General features: G+C 47.3%; 2 protein-coding genes and 1 long non-coding RNA gene across 5 annotated transcripts in view; 1 reads left to right on the top strand and 2 right to left on the bottom strand.

The window, feature by feature from the left end:
- Trim58 (tripartite motif containing 58) overlaps positions 1–1,709 on the bottom strand; it is a gene marked incomplete in the record, with an annotated part of 13,453 nt that extends 11,744 nt beyond the window's left edge. For both annotated transcript variants that reach the window (XM_013510135.1, XM_013510136.1), the window contains 1 exon segment: positions 1–1,709. In XM_013510135.1, coding sequence (XP_013365589.1) covers positions 1–132 — 132 coding nt within the window.
- The window catches only part of LOC102025421 (olfactory receptor 11L1-like), an 18,910-nt gene extending 2,730 nt beyond the window's left edge, over positions 1–16,180 (top strand). The window contains exon 2 of one of the 2 annotated variants that reach the window (XR_001232580.1): positions 4,363–5,281. Coding sequence is in view for 1 of the 2 variants with exons in the window: in XM_005414967.2 (XP_005415024.1) it covers positions 13,405–14,346 (942 nt within the window). In the remaining variant the exon portion in view is untranslated. Of the gene's footprint in view, positions 1–4,362; positions 5,282–13,401 lie in introns of those variants that run through there. The other variant, XM_005414967.2, reaches the window with a different exon arrangement.
- On the bottom strand, positions 14,684–18,323 carry LOC102025746. Its single transcript, XR_001232581.1, has 3 exons — positions 17,974–18,323; positions 17,140–17,180; positions 14,684–14,768 (listed from the first exon to the last, which is right to left on the bottom strand). It is a non-coding gene; the product is annotated as an uncharacterized LOC102025746 (long non-coding RNA).
- Between the last annotated feature and the right edge of the window lie 7,713 nt (positions 18,324–26,036).

The raw sequence follows: 26,036 nt of genomic DNA, 5'->3' as shown, positions 1-26,036 counted from the left end.
GTCCAGCAGCGCGTGCACGCAGGCGGCGCAGAAGCTGTGTCCGCAGTCCACGCTCACCGGCGCGCGCAGCAGGTCCAGGCACACGGCGCAGCGCGCGTCCTCCTGCAGCCGCGCGCCCGGGCCTGACGCCATGGACGGGCGACCGGGTGTCCGGGTGTCCGGGTGACCTGGGTGGCCGGGGGTCCAGGTGTCAGGATGACCAGGGTGACCGGGTGTCCAGGTGTCCGGATGACCAGGGTGACCGCGTGTCCGGGTGACCGGGTGACCCAGTGACGGGGTGAGCGGCGGCGGCGAACTCGCTGCTGTGTGCCCACAGGACGGCCCTGGGCGCGGCCGGCTCGGCTGGCGCTGCTTATCTGCCGGCGCAGGCTGAGGGTGCGGCTCTGCAAGTCACTGACTGACGGGAGGGCCTGGTCCTCAGCCTGGGCGCAGGGCCCTCGCCTCTGACTTCAGCTTTCTGAGAACAGTGTTGCGCGTTTTAGTACCCCTCAGCGTCTCCGTCAGCGTGACATGAACAGCTATTTAAGTTGATCGTTCCTTTTTTCTTTGCGGTACTGGAGTTGAAGCCCGGCATTTGCAGGGAGCAACATCTCAGCCATTGTTTTCCGAGACAGTTTCCCTAAACTGCCAAGTTACCCTGGCTGGGCGCTGACTTGTGACCCTCCTGCTTCAGCCTCCCGGAGTGCTGGAATGGCAGGTCTGTACCGCACACCTGGCTTCCAGTTTAATTCTCGCCTCAGAAACCTTAAAGGCCAGAGCTGAAGTGAGCACCATTTTGCAGCTTCCTGAAGTGTAGTGCGGGGAACTACTTGACCCCCACAGAGCTGCTGGGTCTGTCCACGCTGAGTCTCTCAGGAGCAGGACGGAGCCCGGGTGTGAGTCCCAGAGCAGTGTCACTGCAGTCACCGTGCATGTCAGGACTGAGCTAAGCAGTCTCCCCGCGGGACCCAGGAGCACCGCCATGCAGTTGGGACAGGGGAGGCTGAGACAGGGCAAGTGCCCTGACAGCGGTGGCGCCCCAAGGGGCGTGGCCAGGATGAGCCCTGGCATCCTGCATGCACCCAGAAATAGAGAATTCGGGGGCCGCCCGCCCCGACCAAAGCAATGTCCCCGTGCGGAGCAGGCGCGATGGGAGCTAGCGCGCAGGTCAGTTGGTGCCCGGCGGACCCGGGCGTCTGTGCGTCTCACAACCGCAGCTCCGGGTGCAGAAGGCACCACGATGGGAAAGCACGCAAAGGGCGATCAAACGTACAGTGAACAAAAGACGCCGCCGCGCATCCTGCAGAGTTCTCCCCGTCACCTGAGCACACTCGTCCCATCGTCCTCGCCGCTTCCTGGAGCAGCTCGAAATCCCTTTCCCGAGGGTCTTCGCAAAGTGTGATTAAGAATATGTCCAGTGGGTGTCACTGCCGAGCACATCCACGGGAGAGGCAGCTCGCAGACAGGACGCTGTGCGCACCCACCCTATTCACGCATCTGGCTGCAGGGACAGGCCCCCCGCCGCAGATGAGGGCTGCACCTCCTGCGCAGAGGCTGAGGACGGTGCACGGCCTTGGTGACACCCGTGCAGGGCTGAGGGAGGGTGAAGGGACCACTGGGCACCTCTGTGTAGCAGCGGGCCTAGCACAGGGTGAATCTGCAGAACTGAAGGAAAAAGGAGAGGAAATGCGAAGGGAATGGAAGAAGGGCTGTCAAACATGAGCCGCACTAGGACGGTGAGTGTGTGTGTGAGTGTGTGTCTGTGTGAGTGTGTGTGTGAGTGCCTGTGTGAGTGTATGAGTGTGAGAGTCTGTGTGTGTGTGTTCCTATGCTGCTCACTGCTGCACCCTCAGGACTGTGTAGAGAGACCAGCACTTAGGGACACTCAGTAAACAGTACTTGAAGCTTCATTTGGTCAAGCAGGGTCCAGAGCGCCACCCTGGGGCCTAAGGCCCCTCAGTACTGTGTGTGCTTTGGCCCAGACCCAGGTAACCAAGGGGGGAGGCATGGGACCCCGCTCGGTGTTGGGGCCACGTTGCCAGCAGGGCCTCCTCCCTCCACCCGGCTGCGTGATCTCCCTGCCCCTCTCCTACCCAGCTCACTGCCGGCTCCAGCACTTGTATTCCACATAGAGTAATGTGTTGAGAAATACATTTGCTCAGATCTACAGACAAGGAGACGGCTCAGGAGAACCCGACTTCCTGGTGCCCGCGGCACCGGTGTGGGGCTGCAGGAGTGTGGTCACCTCTGGGTTTGGAGTCGCTGGGGGACAGCTGTCTGCTCTCTGACCCCAGAAGACCGGCACAGATGACAGTAGCGCTGTCCTTCAAATGCACGACCCTGTTACCGCAGTCCTCCCTCCTCATGGACCGAGCTGGTGTGTGTGATAACTGGACAGCGCTGGGCTCACCGATGCTCCTCAGTGTCCCCAGACGATCTCTTATTTAAATTCGAATGCTTCCTGGCTTCTCTCTTAGGGTGAGAAGAAGAAGTCTTTCTGCTGACCCAACCTCAGCCTGACACACTGCTGTCCTTATTCCCGAGCGGAGCTCAGTGCTCTGACGCAGTCGTGGGGTGTGCGGACCCCGAGCTTTCACCTCGCCCTCCCCCACCTCCTCCGGCAGCCTTCCTTCCAGTCCTGCCCTCTCTGACTTCCTGGGGACTTACTGACGTGTACAATCCAGCGCATCCAAGCACTGCTCAGCTCGTGCTTTTTTTCTTGCTCTCGGAAAAATCTTTTATCAGTATCCGTTTATGCCACAATAATGACATTCATCTTGGGGAATTGGTGTACACGTATACCGGCATCCTGACCACCGCCCCCAACCCACCCACCAGGCCTCCTGGCCTGGGCTCCTGACTCTGTCCCCTGGCCCTCAGTGTTTACCCTCTCCTGGGGGCCTATTTGCCAAGGGTCCTGGCCATGTCCTGCCTGAACCTAGGGTCCAGCAGTCTCCCACCCCACAGCCCGGCTCAGCCCAGGGCGCAGAGCCCCGAAAGCACAGCCGTGACTCAGGGAGTCCTCCTGCTGGGGTTTATCAGGAGCGCCTCTGTGGTCTGCTTTCCTGGGATCCACCCAGTGCCACCCTGCATTTCCACCCCCTCGATTGTGGTGGTAACAGACACATGACAGAAAGTGCCAGTCTTAATCACTGAGTGTCACACAGCAAATGTGCACTGTTACGGAACCCGACAGGGCTCTTCTTATGAAACTAAACTCTGTGCCAGAAAAAGTCGTTAATGTCTTTACTTTTTCTGGTACACGCGTGCGGTGCGTGATGCTTAGCTTTGTTGGTAGTTGGCCGATGTACAACATGTAAGGACTTCACCCCATCTTGGCACGCACCATCGACTTCTGTCTCTGAATTTGACCATGCTTTTTTAAAATTTTTTAGCCCTTAATACATCTCTTTATTACTTTATTTTTTATTTTCCTTAGTACACGTTTGCAGCACAAAATGCTCACACTCACTGTGGAGAGCTGGTCCGTGTACACAGCGTATCTTATTTTTTTTAAAATGGTGTTAAGCTAGAGAGTGAGTCACATTATTGCTGTACATATTTTGACTAATTCAGGGAGAAGAATGCTTTCTACTAATATTGTTGTTCCAAAGTCCTCTCACTCTGAACCTGTGCAGAGCAAGGGCTGCTCAGGATCACTGCCCAGAAGGGACACGATGGTCAGACGCAAGGATTAGGGGGGACGCCCTATGTGATGAGGGTGATGAGGCTGCGCCTGAGGGTGTGGAGGGGGCATGCTCTGGATTCCGCGCTCAGGAGGCCTGGGGTCTGCGCCTCATCCTGCAGCTCTGGCAGGAGAGCTCGGTTCCCGCTGCGAAGCCCAGCGGAGGATGAGCAGTTCTCCAGGCTGGTGTTCTGGATCCAGGAGTATTCTGAAGTTGCTCCTTGTTAAGTGGTGACCTGGGAAGACCAGAGAACAGCTTGTTTTGCATGCTATGTCCAAAAATTTGCTTTCTACTGGTAGGAAAAGAACATCAAGGGCAGACTTTCACCATTATCACAGGACGGGGGCTCTAGACACGTGTCTGGAGAGAGGGTGGGTGGGATCCCAAAGCTGCAGGATTTTACTGCCAACTTCAGAGGAAGGTCATGTTGTTCCGTCTGTAAACAGATCAGGTCTCTCCGTGCCCCACCGATTCTCCAGTGAGCTGGGGTGCAGCATCTCCACTCTGTGTCCAGCACCACTTGTGTTCTACGTGAAATGTGCAGGAAAGAGGTGCAGGGGGTTTTCTACATACGTAGACGTTCATCTTCCAGGCAGGGATGGGACTCCTCCTTTGCCTCTCTTACTAGCTCCTGAATGACCCAACCCAATCAGAGACCTTAATATTTGTATAACTGACATTAGTTCATTTCCTTCAGCAGCCTCTGAGCCTGATTCCTCCAGCACCCACAGTGGCTATGATTGTCCTGATAGCAGTGACCAAGAAAAGAACATGACTTTGAAGCTGAAACAGATGCACCTTCAACCCCCTGTGCTCTGAGGGCCCTGCACTGACCCTGTGTGTTATGCAGGCCTGTCTGCCTAGCACTTCCACGGTGAACTCGGTCCTTTTGTAAGGGTTGTGTGGGGAATCCTGACTGGGATGTGTGGGTTCTGATATCTACCCAATATGTGCTCATCCAGATCCCTGGCCTCCCAGTCCCATAATGTACCTGAGGGAAGGGGAAGGAAGTGAGAACTCTTAGGGACACACTGTGTTCAGTTATCTGCAGAGCTAATTGTTCTGTGCTTTTGTTCTCCAGTGTGAGTTCAACATGGGAATATTCAGATATGAGGCTTTCGCTCTAATTATGTGTCAGGTGGTTTAAAGATCATACCAGTACCTGCTAATTACAAGTGCGGCCACCTTGAAAACAATAATCATTGATTCCTGGATCGGACATTTTTCTTCTGTTTTGATTAGTTCACCACCTTTATTCAGTTCCTGGATTGCAGATAACGGTTCTAAAACACAAGCCGCCTTGCCCAAGTTTGTCCCAGGACATGAACACACCCCACAAAGCACAAGGCTGGCGGGTACTCCGCAGGACAGCGTCATACGTAACAACGCATGTAAACACAGGGACAGCGTGGTAAGAACCGAGACCTGGGGTTTGCGTTACCCCGTTGGTGACTTAAAAAGTTAAAATAAATATCTGTGAAGATAATCTTGTCAAAAATTTTGATTGCTGGGCTTAGATTTCTGGGACTTCTCATTGTAGGCACCTGTAGTGGATTGATAACTGGTGGGCAACTTATAACCCCCAGCTGAACTGAGTAAGCGTGGTGCTGGGTGTGGGAGGCCCACCTGGGAATTGTTGCCAGCAGCATAAGAGGCAGAACTGGAGAAGAAAAAAGACTGTTGGGAACTGAGGGGCTGTTGGGAGCTGTTGATTCTCTTGGAGGAGCTCCTTATGCTGGCTTTCCTGATGAACTTGGCTGTTTTCGTCCTCTGAGGAGCTCAGGACCTCACTGGTACTGAGAATGGTTTGGTTCACTTTGGGGGAGCTCTGGTCCTCACTTTGAGCATCGCTTCCTGGCTCTGGAGGGGAAAATAGTGAATAGCTCAGTCTCCTGAAGAAGCATGCTGCGTTGGCTTTCCTGATGGGAACTCCGCCATCTTCATCACCAGAAAAGCTCAAGACCTCTGCTGCTGAGGACGGCTGTGGTAACTTCCGGAGGAGCTCTGGCTCTTACTTTGGGCCTTGCTTCCCGGCTGCAGTGCAGGCCCCTCAGCCTGCTGGCACAGATCCCTCATCCTGCTAGCACAGATCCTTCATCCCACTGGCACAGACTTCCTAGATGCTACCACTGACCTTTGGGCCTTCCCAGTGCAGGTCCATGAAACAGGCCTGTGTGAGATGTTGTCATGGGCTCTAGGCCTCCAGTTGGACTCGTGGGAGGCATTGTTATGGGCTCTAGGTCTTCAGCTGGACTCACGCAGGACATTATTGCAGGATCCAGGCCTCAGCTGGATTCCTGATTTATAGTGTGTGGACAGATTTCCTGTACTCTCTTGTATATCATTCTTTGGGTGACTATTATAAATAATCATATAAAATATGTGTCCTGTATTATATTCTTCCCCTGGCAAAATATCCCCCAAACCAATACACCACCCTACAGCAAGTCTCACCATAGGTAGCAGTGGGGTGAGGGGCTCTGAGTGAGGCAGCAGCTCTCTGGAAGTGAAGCTTGATTGCTGTCTTTGGAGCACCCTCTTCTCTTTGTCCCTGTGCAGAGGAAATGCATAGACTGGCAAAGCTGAGTGTAGATTTTACTGACAACTTGTAGCTTCAAGTAACTTTGGTCTGTGAAATCATAGATTAAATTTCAGAAACCCCCTGGATAGTAACCTCCCCTATCAAACCACTACTCCTTTCTATATTAAATTATTCTCTTCCCAAAAGGCATCCAACCTGAATTTCAGAGCATCTTTTCTTTTACTGAGCCCAAATAATATATCCCTAACAGCCCCAAATGTAACGTTATTTTATTGGAAAAACAATTTTAATTACTCTTGTAAAACAATTGATTTCCTGTTTGAAAATGATCTGTGCTTATCTTCACTTGTTTCCTGTAGATCAGATGAAATGCCTCTACTTGGTTTTTTAACTTGGCATAGTGCTAAAGCTCACACTGCACCATTTACTAGAAACCAGCGATCTAGGACTTCACAATCACAGACCTCAAAAGTGAGGGCAGCATTGCTGAGCCTGCAGCTGATGTCAGTGCTGCCCAGGTCTTCACAGGGTGAGATTTTCCTGGTAGGAGCAAACAATTGCTGTACCTCTGTTATGCTATGAACAGGGATATTTGGTGAAGCAGCAGTGTTACCTCAGTTTCTACAGATGGAGAAGCAGAGAACAGAGCTGTGTGTACACACAGGGCCTCTTTGTCCAGGTTCTCAGATGGAACCTAGGGCACTAAGTGAACTCGAGCTGCATGGCCTGGAGCAATTTCTTGATCACTTACTGTGTTAGTGGGCAATAGTGTTCCTGTTGCAACACACCTGAGTGATAAATGTGGCTTATAGTTTCAGAGGATTCAGTCCATGGGATCTTGGCTCTGTCACTTTGGGCCTGAGCCACACCAGACATCACAGTGGTGAAGGAGACCTGCTCCAGTCTCAGTCCCTGGGAAGCACAGAGGAAATGAGAGATGTGGGTCCCGAAGTCCCCTTCCCAGGCACAGCCCTCGTGACTAACTTCCACTGTGCCTCTGTCCAGCCTTCAGCACAGGCGGGGGACCAGGGATTTCCATCCAGACGTCTGGGGACTGCCAACACCCACCCTGCAGTGCTCTCTGCACCTAGGCTTTGTCTCTCAAGCTGAACTCAGCTGAGGGCCTGTCCTGAAGGTCAAGCAGGTCACCTGTGTCAAGCGCTCAGCACTGTGGACACAGCAAAGAACAGGCTCAGAAAGTGTTGGCTGTGCTGTTACAATGACCTCACAATTATTTTATGTTACCAGAGTTTGTTTTTATTAAACTGCTGTAACATTGCTATAGCATCTTTGTGCTGCTCTTAAGTATCAATTATTTCTAGCAGCCTTAATCACCTTTACAGCCACCCCTAAATGGGCTATTCACATCATATCATGATGACAAATGATTATTTGATCTAAAGTTTCTCCATACACTGATTAGTTAATTAATCATAAAAATGTAAGGAAAATTTTAAAAAATTTCCTAGTGAATGTAGAAAAACAATTTTGAAATATTACTCCGAGGTTAAATTTGAATATTTGCATATATCAATAAACAAGTTGACTTGTTGAAATATACATCATAGATATTTATATTTATTTGCACAACTCTTCATTATTATTCAATAGATCACATCGAACATAAGTTTACAACGTTGCAAATGGGAAGCCCATGGTGAGGTTCTCAATCTGTGACATGAAGCGCAGTGCACATGGGAATGGCCGGCATTTCTCAGGGTGAACCAGCATCTTGGTGCGGTCTCCGAAACCTCCCGCTGGTGAGAAACCAAGGCCATGGGGAGGAACAGTCCCAATCACCTCACATGCTACATGCTTATTTGTTGAATGTAGGACGATTAAAACCAGAACAGTACAGACTTCTTTTTTGTTAATTATTTGTTCAAACCTTCACTATTTTCTCTTAGTGGATGAGGGACTATTAGCTAAGAGGAAAGGAGTGAAGGAGGAGGATATTCAAGCTTTTAATATGTTCCTTCAGTGGAGGAGAGGAGAGGAAGGGCCTGGGGTGGGGGAAGGACTGTGAGGAAGCACAGGAGGACACCACTTGTGGGATGCAAACCCTCACAGCTGCTCAGGAAAGCAGGGTGAAGAGTCCTCAGAAAACTAAAGCTAGGATTTGCATTCGAGCCAGCTACTCGCCTTCTAGCTATCTTCCCCAAAGAGCTGAGATCCTCAGGCCACGGTGAGCCGTGCATCCCCATGTTTGTAGCAGCACAGTTCACAGCAGCTAAAGCACGGAAGCTGCCGACGTGTCCATCAGCAGGTGGATGGGCAAAGAAAATGTCTTTTCATAGTGGAGCACTAGTCTGCCACAACAAGGGCAAATCTGAGTCATCTGTAGGAAAATGGATGCATGCTGAGAGCATAATACTGAGTGAGGTCAGTCAGACACAGAAGGCTAAATATTCATGACTTCCTGCATATGAGAGATTCAAAACACATCAAGCTAAATAGCAAAATATAAGAGATATACTAAGAAACACAGGCAGACTGGTGATGGGATAGGGATCTAAGAAAGGGGGAAGAGGCTGGGAGGAGAGGAGCAGTCGAGTGAAGGTCATGCAGACGTGGCATGTGCGTCCCCAAGGATGTAGTCACCATGTATCACTAACGCACACTGATAATAAATGTAAAAGAAAAGGCAGAGGGGAGAGGGGATATGGTCAAAGCATGATACACGTATGTATGGAAATGCCATAGTTAAACCCATTGATTTGTGCAACCAATGTATATATAATAAAAAATAAAATTTCTAAAAGTATTCTATTTTACACTAAAAATGTACATTTATTTTAACTAGAAGTATTAATACGGTAGTTGTTATTAATTATTTTCCTAAATTTAGAATTTAAAAAAAATTCTTCTGTATTAAAAATGTGTTGCAAAGAATTTCTCCAACTCATCTTCTAAAACTCTAGCACAGTTTCTCAGGCCAACTCATGGACTGCTTATTTTTGATTACATTGAGACATTTGCATTAGAAGGAGCTTTGATGTGGCTTTCTCTAATAAGGTTAATGAATTATTTTGCACATATATGTGTGTACTTAGCCTCCTCTGTAACTAAGTCACAGTGGTGAGATGCCATTCTGCAAAACATACCTGTCGCACAAATGAGAATAGTGCCCTCACTAATGGCCTGCTGGCTGGGATTAAAGAAAATCCCTTTGTTTTGTTACAGAAACTGGTATCCTCTGCACCAAGGAGTAGGAAGGCAACCAACTTTATTACAACAGCAGGTTGTTGGGGATCACTCCCAAGGAGTCAACCCTGAGCTGGTTTTGGGACTGGCTTATATAGGTTTTGCAAGCAAGAAGTACAGAAGCTTGAAAGTGTACTAGACTTCTGTTGGGTAGTGTTGGTCATCTCTTGTTACTAGGTAGAAAGTCCTTGAAATAAGTGAGTAAACAGGATATGTTTGTGGCTAGAGTGTATGAGGGTGTGTGGCCAAATGCGGTCAGACTGAGCTGGGTCAGGCTATGTCTAGTTTGCAGCTGATGTAGCCAGTCAGGGCTGACTGAGTTTAATTACTGAACTCTGTGGTGGGTTAGATGATCATATTTTGTCCTAATATAGTATATCATACTATTAGGTGATTTTAAAAATTTCTATCACAGTTTGATTGAGTTTTTACCTGACCATTATTATGACCTGTCCTCAGTTCAATAAGCAGGAATCCATTTCAAAAGGAATGCGAGAATCGTATCCAAGTGTTTCACAACATGTAAGCCTCAGTGGGCAGAGTCTGACATCAGAAAGCTGATTTCATATCCCGAGTCATTGCAAAGTATCTAGGGAACCTCAGTCTCAAAGGGCCAGGTCCCCAGGGAACCCCCGGTGATTAAGTAGAGAATCTGCTTCACAGGTCCGACACCAGCCAGCGATGGCGCAGCCCCAAGGTCACCGCTGCACAGAGCTCGGCTCTCTGGATGCTGGCGGAGCAGACAGGAGTTTGGGGTTTGTGCAGACTCCAGCGGCCCCTCTCAGGAGGAAGCCGGGATGGTATGTGTTTAGGTGTCAGACAGGCACACAGAGTTGTGTTTACTTGTTCTGGTTGTGATGGTTGGATTCTAAAATTACACTGGCCCCTGTAAATTATTCCTCATTATCAACGTAAACTTGGGCTTTGAGTTCACTACTTGGGAACAGTTGATGACTTTGCCTATATTTTCCAGGATATAAAACTGTAACAACAGAAAAGTAATTAAAGCAGAGTTCTTGAGTAGTCAAAGGCATAACACAAGCACATTCATTGTCATCCTGAGTTGAGTCCCAGGCCCATGTAATTATAAAATTGAGAGAAAGTCAAGCCAAGAACGAACAGGCCATTGTCCCGGATGGCATCAATTTATGAAGAGAACTTGTGAGTCCAGCTATGTCTCAAGAAATCTTCCAGACTGCACAGCGCACTTCACCCTCCCTGAGCCTGGGATATGGGAACCGCGGTGGAACGGCCCATCCAGGCATCATGGGACAAGCACCATCTGGACAAACAGACGCAGGAGACAAACCAGCCCCTAGACTGCAGGGACAGCGTTCCAAGGAAAGGAGCCAGTGTGTGACAAGAAGGCAAGTCCTGGGTGGAAGGCAGGATCCGCAGGGAGCAGTGTCCACACAGAGGAGGAAAGGGAGAGCAGCGGAAGAGGCTGGGGAGGCAGGGAGGAGAGGGAGGCGGGGAGGAGAGGGCAGCAGGGGCCAGAAACCATCAAGGTCTCAGCGTTTCTTTAAGCTGCTTCTGAGAAATCCATTCCCCTGTGGGTCAGTCTACCTGAAGCACCCTCTGCTGTGCCTCTGACAGTGAAAGCACAGGTGCTAAGACACCTTCCTTGACATAAACATCACAGCGTCATGTGAGGAGTGTGTTCCCAGGGGTTTACCCAGCAGTGGGGAGATAAACTCAGCACAGCGCAAGAGCAAAGTACAACAGGGATCAAAAAAGAAGACCAAGTAGGGGAATAGATGATGACTAGTGGGTGACAAGCTGACTGGTCTCTGGGCTGTGCTACCAGAACGATTCTCACTGAGCTCACTGTCCCTTGGGAAGCTGCCCTGGGCTTTGCATATTTACCAGGAGCTGCTTCACTGAGAAGCCGTGTGTTCCCGGGCAGCTGCCTGGAGCCTGCTGAGGTGATGCAGGGGAGAGACCTGGCGTTTTCCAGAGAGCAGGCCATGCTGGGCTGCACGGGGATCATATCAGAGTCGGGAACACTGGCCGCTGAAGCCAGCTGATTTGTAGGAAAATATCATATTGAGTCTGAGAGGCATAAGTGCTGACTTCAGAGTCTCTGGCCCGAGTCAGAGGGAGGATGCTGAGCCCACGAGAGAGACCGGAGCCTGCAGGGAGTCGGGGCTGGCAGGGTGCAGATCTGTAGGCTGAATAACCAGCCCCGTGTGCACTTCCAAAAGGGGAGCTGGCTATGCAGAGCTTGCTTCAACCTGACCATACATTTGGGGGTTAAAGCAAGGAGAGGATTTAAACCCAGGAGCGTGTGAGGCCCCCTTGCCATCCCCAGGATGGTAAATAAGCAGATTCATGAAGAAAGCTGGAGGCTGCCTGAAGCCATGAAGGAGCAGGAGCTGAGAGGAGGCCTGGGCCTGGGACTCCTTCAGGGAGTCCCAGGGAGCAGTGTCCCCTCCTTCACAGAGGGGAGGAGGCCAGCTCTGGGGTCAGCGGGGCCCAGGAGAATAGCGGAGAGGAACATAGGTGGAGGGAGGAGCCCTGCAGGCCAGGACGGAGACTGTGGAAGCCCACCAGCACGCGGCAGGGACCAGCACCGAAACCCCACCTTGCTGCTGACTCAAAGGCAGAGAAAATCCTGGGGTGGAAGAGGGAGTAGAGCAGGCACTTCCTGTGTCTTGTGCACATGTGTGTGTATATGTGCATGTGTGTGCATGTGTGTGTGTGTACACACCCATGTGTGGTGCAGACGGCCAGGTGGGGCTCTCCATACCTGGCACAGCCCTCACCTCAGCCTCTGGCGCACCGGCCGCCCCCAGGGCACAGAGAGCCAGGGCTGCTGCTGAAAGCAGGTGAAGGACAGTCAGGGAGGAGACCGCAGGGCGAGGAGGCCGGGACGCAGGGGGCTCGCGAAGGACAGTCAGGGAGGGGACCGCAGGGCGAGGAGGCCGGGACGCAGGGGGCTCGCGAAGGACAGTCAGGGAGGGGACCGCAGGGCGAGGAGGCCGGGACGCAGGGGCTCGCGAAGGACAGTCAGGGAGGGGACCGCAGGGCGAGGAGGCCGGGACGCAGGGGGCTGTGCGGTGGAGTTAGTTTTGTGACTTGCAGTGCAGCACTGTTGCTCCGCCAGCTTCAGTGTGTCACAGCTCATGGACAGCACGTGGATGCCACTGCACCGAGCTGTGCTCAGGAGGAAGAAAAATAGCGAGGCCCGCAGGGTCCTTGTGTGCAGGAGACGGGTCCAGGTGCCTTCCCGGGACTTCTCCTAGGGCGGGGAAGGACAGGGTGAGTGCACACGCACACACAGACCGAGCTTTGCATGGAGAATGAATAAACTTTCTCCTGAAGTCATGGGAACTAGGCCGTGTCTCTTCTCTATCAGACCAGCTACGCCAAGGAACAAAGACGCCATTTCTTCCATGCCGGCATGATTTTTATGCAGCTCTTGTTGTTCTTCCTAATTTCTGTTTCCCAGTTTACTGATACACAGCTGCAAATAAACGTTGCATGTATTTAAGGTTTGCAATTTATTTTGATATGTGTGTATGTCAGAATCATTATTCCCAATCTTATTAACATATCCATCCCCAAGGATAGTCACGGTTTTGTGCTTTCTTTTCTTGTCCTTTTTTGCATGTGTGAGATCTAATCAGAGCCCTGTAGCTGTTTATGTTATTGTTTCATTTCTGGGGATGGAACGTGCTCCGCAAGTGCTCTAACCCTGAGCCACATCCCCGGCCCTTGCCTGTGTCTTTCAACTGGAGACTTCAGTATTTAAAAAAAACCCAAGAAATGGAACTTACTGTCCCTTCCCAAGCCCTAACCTTCACTTTCAGCATGTCATTTCAAAATGCAGTCATATTACAGAAAGGTGGAATTATGCATTTATTTTTCTAATAACCTGGACACACAGCCTGAACTATTTTTTAAAATCTCTTATGTTTCAAACATCAATAATGATACATGTTTTATGCCTTGCATACGTTTTTCAAAAGTGTTTTCTGCCCCCCACAGGCAATGGGACCCCAAAATGCGTCCTCTGTGGCTGAGTTCCAGCTCTTGGGGTTTCAGAGCCTCCTGGAATGGCAAGGCTTCCTCTTCGCCGTCTTCCTGTGGGTCTACTTCCTCACCGTCGCTGGGAACGTGGTCATCATCGCCACGGTGAGCCAGGACCCCCGCCTGCACTCGCCCATGTACACCTTCCTCAAGTCGCTGTCCTTGCTGGAGATCCTGTACACCTCCACCATCGTGCCCCGCCTGCTGGCCAACCTCGCCTCCCGGGGCCACGCCATCTCCTTCTCCGCCTGCATGGTGCAGCTGTATTTCTTCGTGTGCTTCGGGGCCACAGAGTGCTTCCTCCTGGCCGTCATGGCCTATGACCGCTACCTGGCCATCTGCAGCCCACTGCACTACTCCTCCCTCATGAGTTCAGACGTCTGCAGCAGGCTGGTGGCGCTCTGCTGGCTCACGGGCCTGGGCACGGGCTTCCTGCCTTCCCTGATGATCTGCAGGCTGGACTTCTGCGGGCCCAACCGGATCAACCACTTCTTCTGCGACCTCCCACCGCTGATGCAGCTCTCCTGCTCCAGCATCCGCAGCGCAGAGCTGGCCATCCTCGTCCTCTCCGTCGCAGTGCTGTGCATTTGCTTTTTCCTGACCCTCGTGTCCTACGTCTTCATCGTGTCCTCCATCCTGAGAATCCCGTCCGCCTCGGGCCGCTCGAAGACCTTTTCCACCTGCGGCTCCCATCTGGCAGTTGTCACCATCTACTACGGGACCATGATCTCCATGTACGTGCGCCCCGACTTGCACCTGTCGCAGGAAGTCAACAAGATCATCTCTGTCTTCTACACCGTGGTCACTCCGCTGCTGAACCCTGTTATCTACAGCTTGAGGAACAGCGACTTTAAGCAGGCCGTCAGGAGAGCGGTGCGGAGGAAGCGCGGCGTCTGCGGGTGAGGCCGGGAGCTCCTCACCTGGCAGGAAGCGTCTTCGCCGGCACACGAGAATGGAGGCAGCGGCGGGAGCAGGGCTTGGCGTGTTCACTGAGCATGGTTGGTGCTGCGTGGGGTTCTGCAAGAGGCAATGAAGCAGTTTCTTGAGGATCCCTTGCCAGCAACTGATCACAGAATAAATTCTTCCTTTGGGGGCAGTTTGCCCTTAGACACTTTCATTTTTCTTTCGATGGAAATCTCACTGTACAATTCTAGTGCGTGGTGATTGAGTGCACATTACCTTCAGTTTCGACCACAAAATTCCTGATTGCATTTTTAGAGCCGTTATCCCTGTGCATAGAGAAAGTTCTTCGTTTTTACATGCTGTGAGGAGGCTGGACTTGTAGACCTAAAACCTGGTGGATGACACTGGTACTTATTAAATAGCTGTAAAAAACAATGGATGTAAAAAGAAAAAACAATCAGATATCTAAAATGGTTATTGCCCTGGATTATCTGTTAGTAATAATAAAAAACGGAGGGTTGCTGACGGGCCAAACATCTATCTTAAGAAGTTAGACTATTATTAATGCTTTTTAAAATGGAATTCTAAGAAACAATGAAAGACAATGAAAAGGGAGAAATGAAGAAAGAAGGAAGAAGGGAGATATCAAGAAAGGAGCAAGGAAGGATGGCTGCATAGAGAGAGAAAAGAAAAAGAAGATCTGAAGGACTTTGTGCTGTTGTAAGCCTGGGAGTCAAAGGCTGCACACTGCAGTGTTTAAACCCCTGTCCTTTTCTCTGTAACTCAGCTGCGTGCAGGAGACCTCTGCACGTCTGCCCATCGTCCCCGCAGGGATCTCCAGACCCTGTTTCAATCTGCAGTCTGAATTGTCCACAGGTGAAGTGGGATAGAAAGGGCCAAGATGACATTGCTTTAATGGAGCAGCATGTCTAGAAAGGAAGAGATACACAGTGAGTGACACAGAAGCGCTTGATGTATTTTACACAGGATGACCTTTGAAGCAGCAAGGTACCAGTGGGTTCATAAACTTAGAGCAGCAAGGTCTGCATCAGCACCCAGGGTTAGAAAAGCTCTCTGTTCATTCTGTGCTTTGCTTCACAGGGCGAGGATGAGATGTGGACCTGGCCAGGGGCACAGCAGGAGTGACGGAAGGAGGCTGAGGGAGTGGGGAGGTGTATATACGAAGGCATATACACATATACTTAAGCAACAATTAAATTAAGCTAATTATCATATTCCTCGCCCTGCATAGAGTAATTGCATTTTTTGCAGTGAGAATATTTAATGCCTCTATTAGCGATTTTCAACGGTGCAGTATATTATTTTTAGCTCTGGTCACCGTGTCATCCTGCAAAAGACTCTCAGAACTCTCTCCACTTGTCTGACAGAAGCTCTGAGCCCTTGGCCCTCTCCCGCTCGCCCGTGCTGGGTCCAGGGCTCTAGAGTCACTCACCGCACTGCTGTATCTGTACTCCAACCCTCTCCGCCCCGCGCCTTCTTCTGGTCGCCTGCGCCCTGCTCTACTTCTGTGCACTCATCTTATTTCTGATACCACATATCAGAGATCACGAGTACCACAAGTATTTTTCATTTTGGGTCCGGCTTCATTCCACTTGCAAAATGTCTCCCACGTTCACTTACGTTGTTACAACGACAGCATCTCCTACTTTTATGAAGCTGGATAACCCTTCCTCCCTCACATACACCACAGTCTTTAACCAGCCGTCCATGTGAACGTGTGGTAGTTTCTTGCCAATAAGGCTAGAGGAGAATGAGACTGCAGATATGTTTACAAGGTGCTGATTTAACTTCCTTCAGAAAAAAAAAAAAAAAACCAGGCTAAATAGATAAAGGATAGATGACAGAGATATAATCTTTAATTTGGCTCTTGTAAATTATGCTTCAATCAACATGGGAGTACAGATATTTTGCTTTGAGATCCTGATTTGAATTCTTTTAGACAAATAACTAGACATAGGAAAAATATGATAGTCTGTTTCTAACCCTTGAGAATGCTCCGTGCTGCTTTCCGTTGTGACTGCACCAATTTACAACCCACCAACACTGCGTGGGACTCTTTCTCCACCCTCCCAGTGATGGTGGCCTGGACTTGCATCTCCCCGATGATGAATGCCCTGAGTAGTTTTCTGTATTTATCAGCCATTCCTTTAAGAAATGTCTGTTCATGCCCATTGCCCATTTCTAAATTGACTTATCTATTTTCTCCCCATTGAATCGTGTCCGTTGTTAATGCTTTAGCTAGCAACCCTTTATCAAATGTATGGTTTATAAATTCCCTATCTATAGACTGTCTCTTCACAGTGCTAATTGCTTTTTTTTAAAAAAACTGATCCTATACTTCTCAGTTTGGTATGATCCCACTTGTCTAGTTTTGCTTTCTTGCCCGTGTTTCTGAGGTTATATTAAAAAAATCTTTGGCCAAGTCTCCATTTTTAATGGTATTAGTGTTGCTGTTATTTACTTGTGGTGACTGTTTTGCATATAAATATTTTCTCCTACTGTGTAGTTTGTCTATTTATTCTGTCATTTCTTTTGCTGTGAAGAAATTTTCTATTTACTTTTTAAACTTGAGTTTACATGAGTTAAGAATATTGCAATGCTGATGATTAGGGTAGGATATTAGGGGTACTGAAATCAATTTAATGTTGTAGCAAGGACTTTGAAGACTTATTCCAGAATAAGCACACACCTGTTGTGCAGGAAGGGTGTCATAAGATATGGACACAGAAATTCATGTAAGTGAAAAGTACAAAAATGAGAAGAGATCCTTACCTGTACAGTAGTTCACTGGTGCATTCTGTACATCATTTCCCCTGTGAAACAAAAAGCCAGTCATTGAGAATAACAAAGAAGTTATAGCAGACGGATTTTGTGAAAATGGTGAATAGCTAGAATTTCTGTCTGGGGGTGCTTCAGAGATAACAGAAACATTGAGAACATTGTAGATTATACCGAGAGCCCAGCTAGAGTAAGAGACCATAAATGAGAGGGACCACAGTGTTTCTCAAGAAAGAGTTAAGAATATCATACTTCAAGTCTAGAGGAAAACCACCTGACTTCAGTTTAAGCAAGTGTATCACACATGAACAAAATATGCAAGAATATAGAACAAGGTCTACAGGCTCTGAAGAGAAACTTTTGGAGAGACCATGTAGCCAGCCATAGGGTTACTTGCACTTTGTGAATTCATCTGCTCGTGACACCAGCCCATTTCCCATGAGCCTCCTAGCAATTAGAAAGATCAGGGTCAAGCTACAAATGTAGCTCCGGTACAGAGAGCTTGGCTAGCATGGAACAACCCTGTTTGATCCACAGCTTTGTGAATATATATATATATGTGTGTATTAAAATCCTTCACTGACTCTTCATTACTTAATATTTTCTTAGCTTTGTTTCACTTTAGTGAGAAATCTCTGATACTTGTAAATATTTATGCTGTTGTGGACACTTCTCAATCATTTATGACAGTGAGTTTTGGGGGACTTAGGAGTTGATGAAATGAAAACACGTAACCAGCAGGCAGCAGTGAGACAGAAGCAGCTCTGCTCTGGCAAAGAGGGGAGGGGGGTGCAGGAAGCCCTGGAGAAAGGGATGCAGAAGGCGAACCTGTGTCCAGCGATGTCACCAAGGGTGAAGAGGCTCCAGGGTCAGAGCGACAGGAAGCACAGCGGTGACTTGTGACTTTTACGGCTGCACGCTTTGTCTTATCTATGACTAGCAGCTGTTGTTGACGGTTTTCTGGAGTATAAAAAACAGTCCGGCTGTAAATACTTCAAAATCTGCTCAGTAGGATTAAACATAAAATAACTGGCGTGTAAAAATTTGAGTCTGGCTTTATGGGGCTTTTGAGCTGCAGGTTCTCCCCGAGGCAGCGAAGGAGACAACAGGGCGTGCACAGAGTCCCACTTCCTGTCTGCTGCAGAAAGCCCGCCCCTTCCCGACACCCCTGCCCGCGCTCTCTCCATCAGCACCATCGCACGGCCTGCTCCGTGCCCTTGGCGTCACTGCGGGTGAGCTTCCTCCTCTCCTGGGTCACGTGCACGACCAGGAGCCAAGCTGGCTTCAGTCTCAGCCCCTCTCATGCCCCGCCCCCGCGAGGCCTCAAGAGCAGGGCACTTCCGGTAGGGCTCTCTAACTGCTAAATGTTTCTTTGTCCAGCTCTTCAAATCCGATTTTCGCAGTGTCGACACTCAGTATAACTTTCCCTGGGAAACATAAAGGGTTTGAGGTGAATTAATATTCTGTATTTTCCCACTCAGGAGAAAATTGACTTCTTCACAACTTTAAGTTCCCCTTTCTTCTTAGTAAAGACAGAGCCTGAAAGTAGGAAGCAGAGTAGGAGGAGGGAGTGGAGGGATTCCACCAACAGCGCTGATCAGTGCTGAGGAGAGAGCACGTCACCGTGAGCGAAGGCCACAAGTGAGTGGGGATCAAAAGGAGATGACACGCGCGTCCCCTGCTGTGGCCCAGCACCCGCACGTCACTTAGTGTCCCGGGAACAGTGACCTCCAGGTGCAGAAAGGAGCAGGCGGCCACACACACAGCACGGGACACCTCCATCTGGCCAAAACCTCAGAAAAACTGCGGTGTATTAGCATCAGCTTATGGCCAGGAAAAAAGGGGAGAAAAATGATTTGCCACATTGGAGGTTGTGTGTCTGGAAATGCAGTGTGAATAAAGATCTACTTGTCCTAGGCCCTGTGTCACCTCACCACACCTCCTGCTCTGTGAAGTGTAAGGTGCGTGGAGTACAGTAATTTCCACTGAATACATTTAACAACGGCCTTGTTACAGTCAGGGTTTGCAAGGGAATAATCAAATACAGGACACATAATTTATAAGATTATTTCATAATAGATAGTTACCCAAAGAGTCATATACAAGAGAGTGCAAGAAATCTGTCCACATATTAAGAACAGAAGAATCCAGCTGAGGGCCTGGCTCCAGCAGCAATGTCCCTCCTGAGCCCAGGTAAGACCCATAGTCCATAACAATGCCCCCTAATGGTCCAACTGGAGGCCAAGAGCCCACGACAATGTCTCATGCAAGCCTGTTTCAAGGATCTGCTCTGGGAAGGCCCAAAGGTCAGTGGTGGAAGCTAGAAAGTTAATGCAAGCAGGATGAAGGGTCTGTGCTAGCAGGCTGTGGGATCTTCACTGGAGCCAGAAAGCAATGCACAAAGTAAAGACCAGAGCTCTCCCAAAAAGTATCACCACACCAGTGAGGTCCTGAGCTCCTCCCATGATGAGAACAATTGAGTCCATATCAGGAAAGCCAACAAAACAAGGTTATCCAGGGGGTTGAGCAGTGCACCATCTTCCCCTCTGGAGCCAGGAAGCAATGCTTAAAGTAAGGACTAGAGCTCCTGCAGTGAACCAAAGCTATTCTCTGTGACAACAAGTCCCAAGCTCCTTCGATGATGAGAATAGCTGAGTTCATCAGGAAAGCCAGCATGACGAGCTCCTCCAAGAGAAACAACAGTGCCCAACAGCTTCTCTTCTTCTCCAGTTCTGCCTCTTCTGCTGCTGGCAACAGTCCTCAGTGGGGCCTCCCACACCCAGCACCATGCTGGTTCAGTTCAGCTGGGTGCTACCAGTTGACCACCAGCTGTCAACCCACCACAGGCTAGTTCCACATATTAGTCCTATTGATCTCTGTCACTGCATCAAGTTTAAGTGTTGTTTAATGTCGTGTTCATCACTTTCGTATCCCAGGGACAGAACACTGATCCTGCACCATCAACATAAAGGAGAGCAGAGGAGGGGCCTGGTAGGAATACTCTGTTCTCATCCCTGAGCCTGGAGGCAGAGAGTGAAGGGAGGATCCTGCAAGGGAGATGCATTCTGCCAGGTCACAGGTGACTCCCCGGGGCCCCTCTGCGCAGCGCCCTCCTAGCAGCACATTCAGCCCCTGAGCTCCCCTGCGGATGAGGCACCAGGAGCACAGCACCCAGGATGCCATCGTCTTCCAGACCCACGAGAAGTGGGGGCACACCGGAAATCCAAACCACGGCAAGCGTCCCTCTGTGCAGGAGCAGTGTTTGATCCTCATGTACTTTGTATTTATTTTTACATTTGAAAGACGCTCTATGTTTGGATCCTTGGGTGATCATTTTTCCTGGTCTTCTGATGCTTCTTTGTGAGATTCTTCCATTCAGAGTTTTGTATTAGACACTTACAGTAAAGGTAGTGGAACTACTTTAATCAAATAATATCTAGCTACTGTCCCTCTTGCACCCCAACTGGGTGCTGATTCTTAAAACATAAAGTGAAACAGTATTCTTTCTACGTGGAACACAAGACTTTTTAACAGGAATATAATTACCTGATGATTTGGGCTCCCGAAGCGCACAGAGGCTGTAGAAAAGAGGAATGAGGATAGTAAGTCAGGAAAGGCATTTTCAGGGAGAATAGAGAAGCATTAGCATTTGAATTTCCTCAGCTTTCCTTCAGCCCCTACCACCCCGCCCTAAATAAATGAGAAACCCGGGTTCTGGGGCAGCTGGGCAGCTCTGTGATTTTCAGTGTCTGCTTCTAAGATCCTTGGCTTAAACAATGAGAAAGCACTGGAGGACTTGAAGCAAGGACCTCAGTGACCAGAAAAGCATGGGAATTAACAGCAGACTGTGGCTTTCTGATAACTTTGAGCTTTGGCCTCATTTCTACCGAGCCAGTTTTCTTTGCAGCTTATGGAAATTACTGAGAGCAAAAATGGTGTACTATCTATGTAAAGGAGGAATTTTACCTTAAAATATATACAGATTTCAAATTTAATATAAGTACAGATAATTTATTTACAAGTAATAAGATGATCTTCTCAAAAAATCCTTCAATTTCACTATTGAACAGTGTGTAAATTCCTGATTTTATATTTTCAACTGTATATTAAAAACTACAATGCTATGGTTTTATTCTAGAGAATAGCCCATAATTTTTAAGTATTTTTAATATAAAAGGAAGGTATGTATTTAGAACTACTAAGTAGTTTCTATTGATTTTACTAATATGTAGTAATGTAATTAGCATCATTGAATATTCAGCATAAATGCATTTAAAATATACTAAAGTAAATCCACCTGTCCTTAAAGCACATCGAGTCAACCGCTGGAGTTTATAAACATGCAGATTCCTGGGGACTACCTTCCACAGCTGTAGTCAGACTGTCTTGATGTCATCTCCAGGAGCCTTTTCCAGGAAAAGTGACCTTAGGAAATGCTTATTTAGGAAAGAAGTCAGGGGGTGCATGGATAGAATGGGCTCCCCCAGGTCAGCTCCTACGCCGAGACCTGAACGGGAGACTTCGGGGCCATGGGCTGCACCCACAAGCTGGTCACGAAGTCCACTGGGCTCTCCTCAGCTTAGCTGATGAGACCACAGAATGGGGCAGGAGCGAAAATGCAGCTTTGTGCCGTGTTTCACAGGCTCCCATGGCTTTACCGTGTCTCCACAGCTCCCTGCTAAGAAATGAAGTGATGCTTCATTTCTGTATCACTGCAGTGAACTAGAAGCTGAACTACAATTTTTTCTTTCTAGGTGAGGGCTTTGCCTTCATAATACACGTAAATTAAGTGGAAATTACTGCATTAAAATAACTTGTTCTTGTGGTACCAAATTATATTATTTAATTTGTTACATTCCTTGTTATATAAACAGTTAAAAGGTAAATGGATAGAGAAAATGGGAGATGTACATAGATATATACTACACACACACACACACACACACACACACACACACACACGGCTGTAGTGTGTGTGTGTGTATTTGTAATGTGTAATACAATTCAGCCTTTAAAAAATGAATTCTGCTATTTGTAACACCATGTATCAACCTGTGGAACATTATACTACCTAAAATAAGCCAAATACTCAATACTGTATGATTTCACTTGCATGTAAAGAGTAAAAGGTGGCTTCCAAGAGTTGGACATGGGAAGAAATTGGTTAGTTTCAGACAGACAGGATCAAAAAATTCAGGAAGTCTGTATGGACTGCAGTGGCTACGATTAATAAACACAGAGTTTAGACTGAATAGTTTCTCAGAAGAGCTCGAATGTCTCGCCACATGAAAAGTAATGGTATGCAGGGCTGGGGATTTAGCTCAGCGGTAAAGTGCCTGCCTGGCAAGCGCAAGGTCGTGAGTTCGGTTCCCGGTACCGGAGAAAAATCAAAAAAAAAAAAAAAAGTAATGGTATGTGGGGTGAGGGACATTTTAATGAGATTGATTTAATTATTCTGCAATGTGCTGATATATCAAAACATCAAGTTACATATAGTAAAGCTATACAGTTTTTATTTCTGAAGTGAAACCTTTTAAAGCTGGTAAATATAAATTATAAAATAGTTTATGATAAAGGAATGACAGAAAGGATCTAAAACTTTTTGAATAAACATCATTCCTGTTTGGGACAGACAGGATTACTTCTAAACTGTAGTGTGGTTCTAAAATTGTGTTGAGTCTAAGTACTTAGCCATGCAACAGATTTTTATCTGATTAAAAATCACAGCAAAGAAGTGATTATTAAGCTTATATCTTACACGCACCACACGCACACACACAAACCACACATCTACCAACTTTTTAAGAGAGAGAGGAACAAACTAGTGGAACCTTAATTTGTTTAGTTGATTTAATGTATTTGTATTAGATTAATTCATGTAACTAAATAGAGCATCTCCACTAGTCAAGCTCACTCTGTTTAAAGATCCAGCAGCGTATTTAAACCTCTAAAATTTTTCTTCACTTGTGTGTGAGTGCATACAGGTGCTGAGCCAAAGTTAAGAAACTTCTTTTCCTACTGTAATCATATCAGGATTTACAGTAATACTGTGCTGTCATTGCTTGAATGGAAACGTTCTCATAATTGATCTTTCGAGAAATTGATGTCAATCGACATCATCCTCCCGTAATTTCAATTTGTTGCCTTTTTCTACTCTTGCCTGTTTCCATTAACAAATATTTAAACTTTTATATCCACGTTTTACTGAGAGCCAACCTAATTTTTTCCTTACGTTACAAACCAAAAGCAGTTTCAAAGAATTTCTCTCAATCTCAAATTTAAGGAAAGCATAACCTTTTTCTAAAATTATACAAAATAGGCAAAACTTAGAGGAATACAAAGTAAAACAAGGAATAGCACCAGGAGACTCTTCTGCAAAAGATTCTCATGAGTAAACTGAATTTTATTCTTCTTGTGACATGTATTCCATAATTGTCATTGCTTTGCTCTTACTCTTGGAAAGAGCTGACAATTACCTCAGATCGCTGTCCTCAGGCTGGTGCAATTATTAGTGGAATAGGAGTGCATGACTCATGGTAGTTTAGTTAACCTTTAATTTACTTACTTAATTTTTTTGTTTTGTTCTGGGAATTGAACTCAGGACCTTGTGCTTGCCAGGCAGGTGCTTGTGCAGCTGAGCTACATCTCAGGCATAATTTACTTACGTTACTTAATGTATTTGTATTATATAATTGCTTTAACTGTACAGCTCATCTCCAACAGCCAAGCTTCTTTTGAAAGATCTGTGATCACGTTCAGACCTCCAAGCACTGTCTTCGTGTGTGTGTGAGTGCTGAGTCATGACTAAAAAACTTCTTTTCTACTTACTAGAATTCAGAGAGATGCTACTCTGTCACTACCTGAACAGAAAGCTTCACATAATTAATCTGCAGGAAATTGACTTCAGTCTACCCTCCCATAACTGCAAGCTATTGTCTTCTTTTACTTGTGCCTATGTGTTCCAGTAACCGATTTGCTTGGAAAATTCTTTTAAGTGTTTATGTCCATATCATATTAATAGCCAATCCAAGATCTATTTTTGAGATGAGTGCAATATTTGGGCTAACCAAAAGTGAGAATGAATGAACTAGATATCTGCAGGATCAGATGTAAACTTTGGTAAAATGAAGGTGAATTCACAAAGGCTTTACCAAAGACTATAACCCAAGAAATTAAGTGGATATATTTTGTGTATATTATGAGGGGCCAAAAAGCAACAAGAAATAAGAATCACTAGAAGATACATTACTGTATCTTCACAGGAATTCTTCAATCAGAAGTGGCTTGTACTGAGCGTAAAATTAAAATTAAACAGAGGCAGGCTCAAAAGGATTCTCTATAGAACACAGTCTTTTAATCAGATTTTATTGATTTCTACTAAACCAAGTCTACAAATTCAAATTTCTATTATCTCATGTTACTTAAAATCATCTCACTTAGCACAATGTTATTTTCAACAGAAACAATGCAATCCTTTTGTAGCATACATGGTAGGTGTTGATTTATGTAATCCTACTGCAGTCTCATAAAATACTACTATATTTATATTTTGTTTGTTAGGTCACTTTAAGCCATATGAGAAAGTCTCATTAGAACAACAAAATGACCAAGTTGCCATGATTTAAGAATAGTCTAGCCATCAAATTCACATTGCATAAAATAAATTCTGATGTTCAGACAATTTGTTTTAGCTGTGCATTTCAGTCAGGGCTTCTGACTCTAGTCCAGTGATTTTTTTTCCAAGAAAACATTTCCTCAGGATCATCCTCCAGCTGGAGAAATGACTGTAGAACAAGCTATGAGGACAATACATAGCAACTATATTTGTAAGATGGAAATGCTTTGGTCATCTGAGTGATAATGGAGCTTTCAACAAAAGCTGCTCCTAAATAGCAACTGGGAAATGAAAACCTACCATGTAGACCACACCACTGGTGTGCCTGCCAGCACAGGGTTGCACTGGAGACATGGATCCATGAGTTAGGCAACAGCGGTATTACTCTGGATTAATATCAGCTGCTTTTTCATTCTATGACATGGCATATAAAACTATAATGAAATTGAAGACCAAGGAGCAAATCCAAATTCTTAGCCGCAAATGTCCTTAGCATCAAATGTTTTCACAAGAAATCACCTATCAGCTATGTGACAGGGACTGTTACTTCTGCTCTAGGCACACATGTGCAGTAGGTTAAGTGGACCTGTTAAATTCTTAGGACTTACATTTGAAATAGATGGAACCTCTACTTGGGAAAAAACATTGTCCCTCTAAAAAGAATTCTCAGTAGTACCTTTGAGTATATTTTCTCCCTGTAATATTGAATAACACACTCCTCCACATTACCATGGCATTTCTTCATCTCTGGAAAGAGCTGTCTCACGCCTTCAGACCGCTCCCCCCAGCCTGGTGCAAGGGGAAAGCACACTTTACCACAGTTTGGGGTGCTGTAAATGAATAGGAACCAGGGAACACAGCACTGTGAAGGGCGTGGCTGCACAGAAGGACAAGCTTGTGGACGTGGGTCAGTGCGTTCTGCTAACAAGTGTCTCACCGAGTGGACTCACCTGTGTTTTAACAGCTACTAGATGAACAACTATAAATGTTCACTCATTCCGAGTAGAAATCAGAACTGGGGACAACTGGAGAGGTTTGTAGAAACCTTGTCTGCCAAACTGCAGTGCCTGCTAAAGAAGTCTGGTCTCAGAGAGCTTGGGTGTGGACACAACAGACACACAGGCACTGTCTTTACCTTCCATGGGTTCCACTCTGAGACTCTTATGCTTTTCAGTCTCTGCATAGCTCTGTTCAGGGCCCCCTTTGCCTCCCTGGTCCTCAGGCTGTAGATAAAAGGGTTCAGCATGGGTGTCTTGGTTACTTTTCTCTCGTTGCC

Source organism: Chinchilla lanigera, unplaced genomic scaffold (genome assembly GCF_000276665.1).
Source record: "Chinchilla lanigera isolate Chin_1 unplaced genomic scaffold, ChiLan1.0 scaffold00212, whole genome shotgun sequence".
Lineage (NCBI taxonomy): Eukaryota > Metazoa > Chordata > Mammalia > Rodentia > Chinchillidae > Chinchilla > Chinchilla lanigera.
Note: the sequence above shows the minus strand (reverse complement) of the source record. Positions and strands in the feature narration are given on the sequence as shown.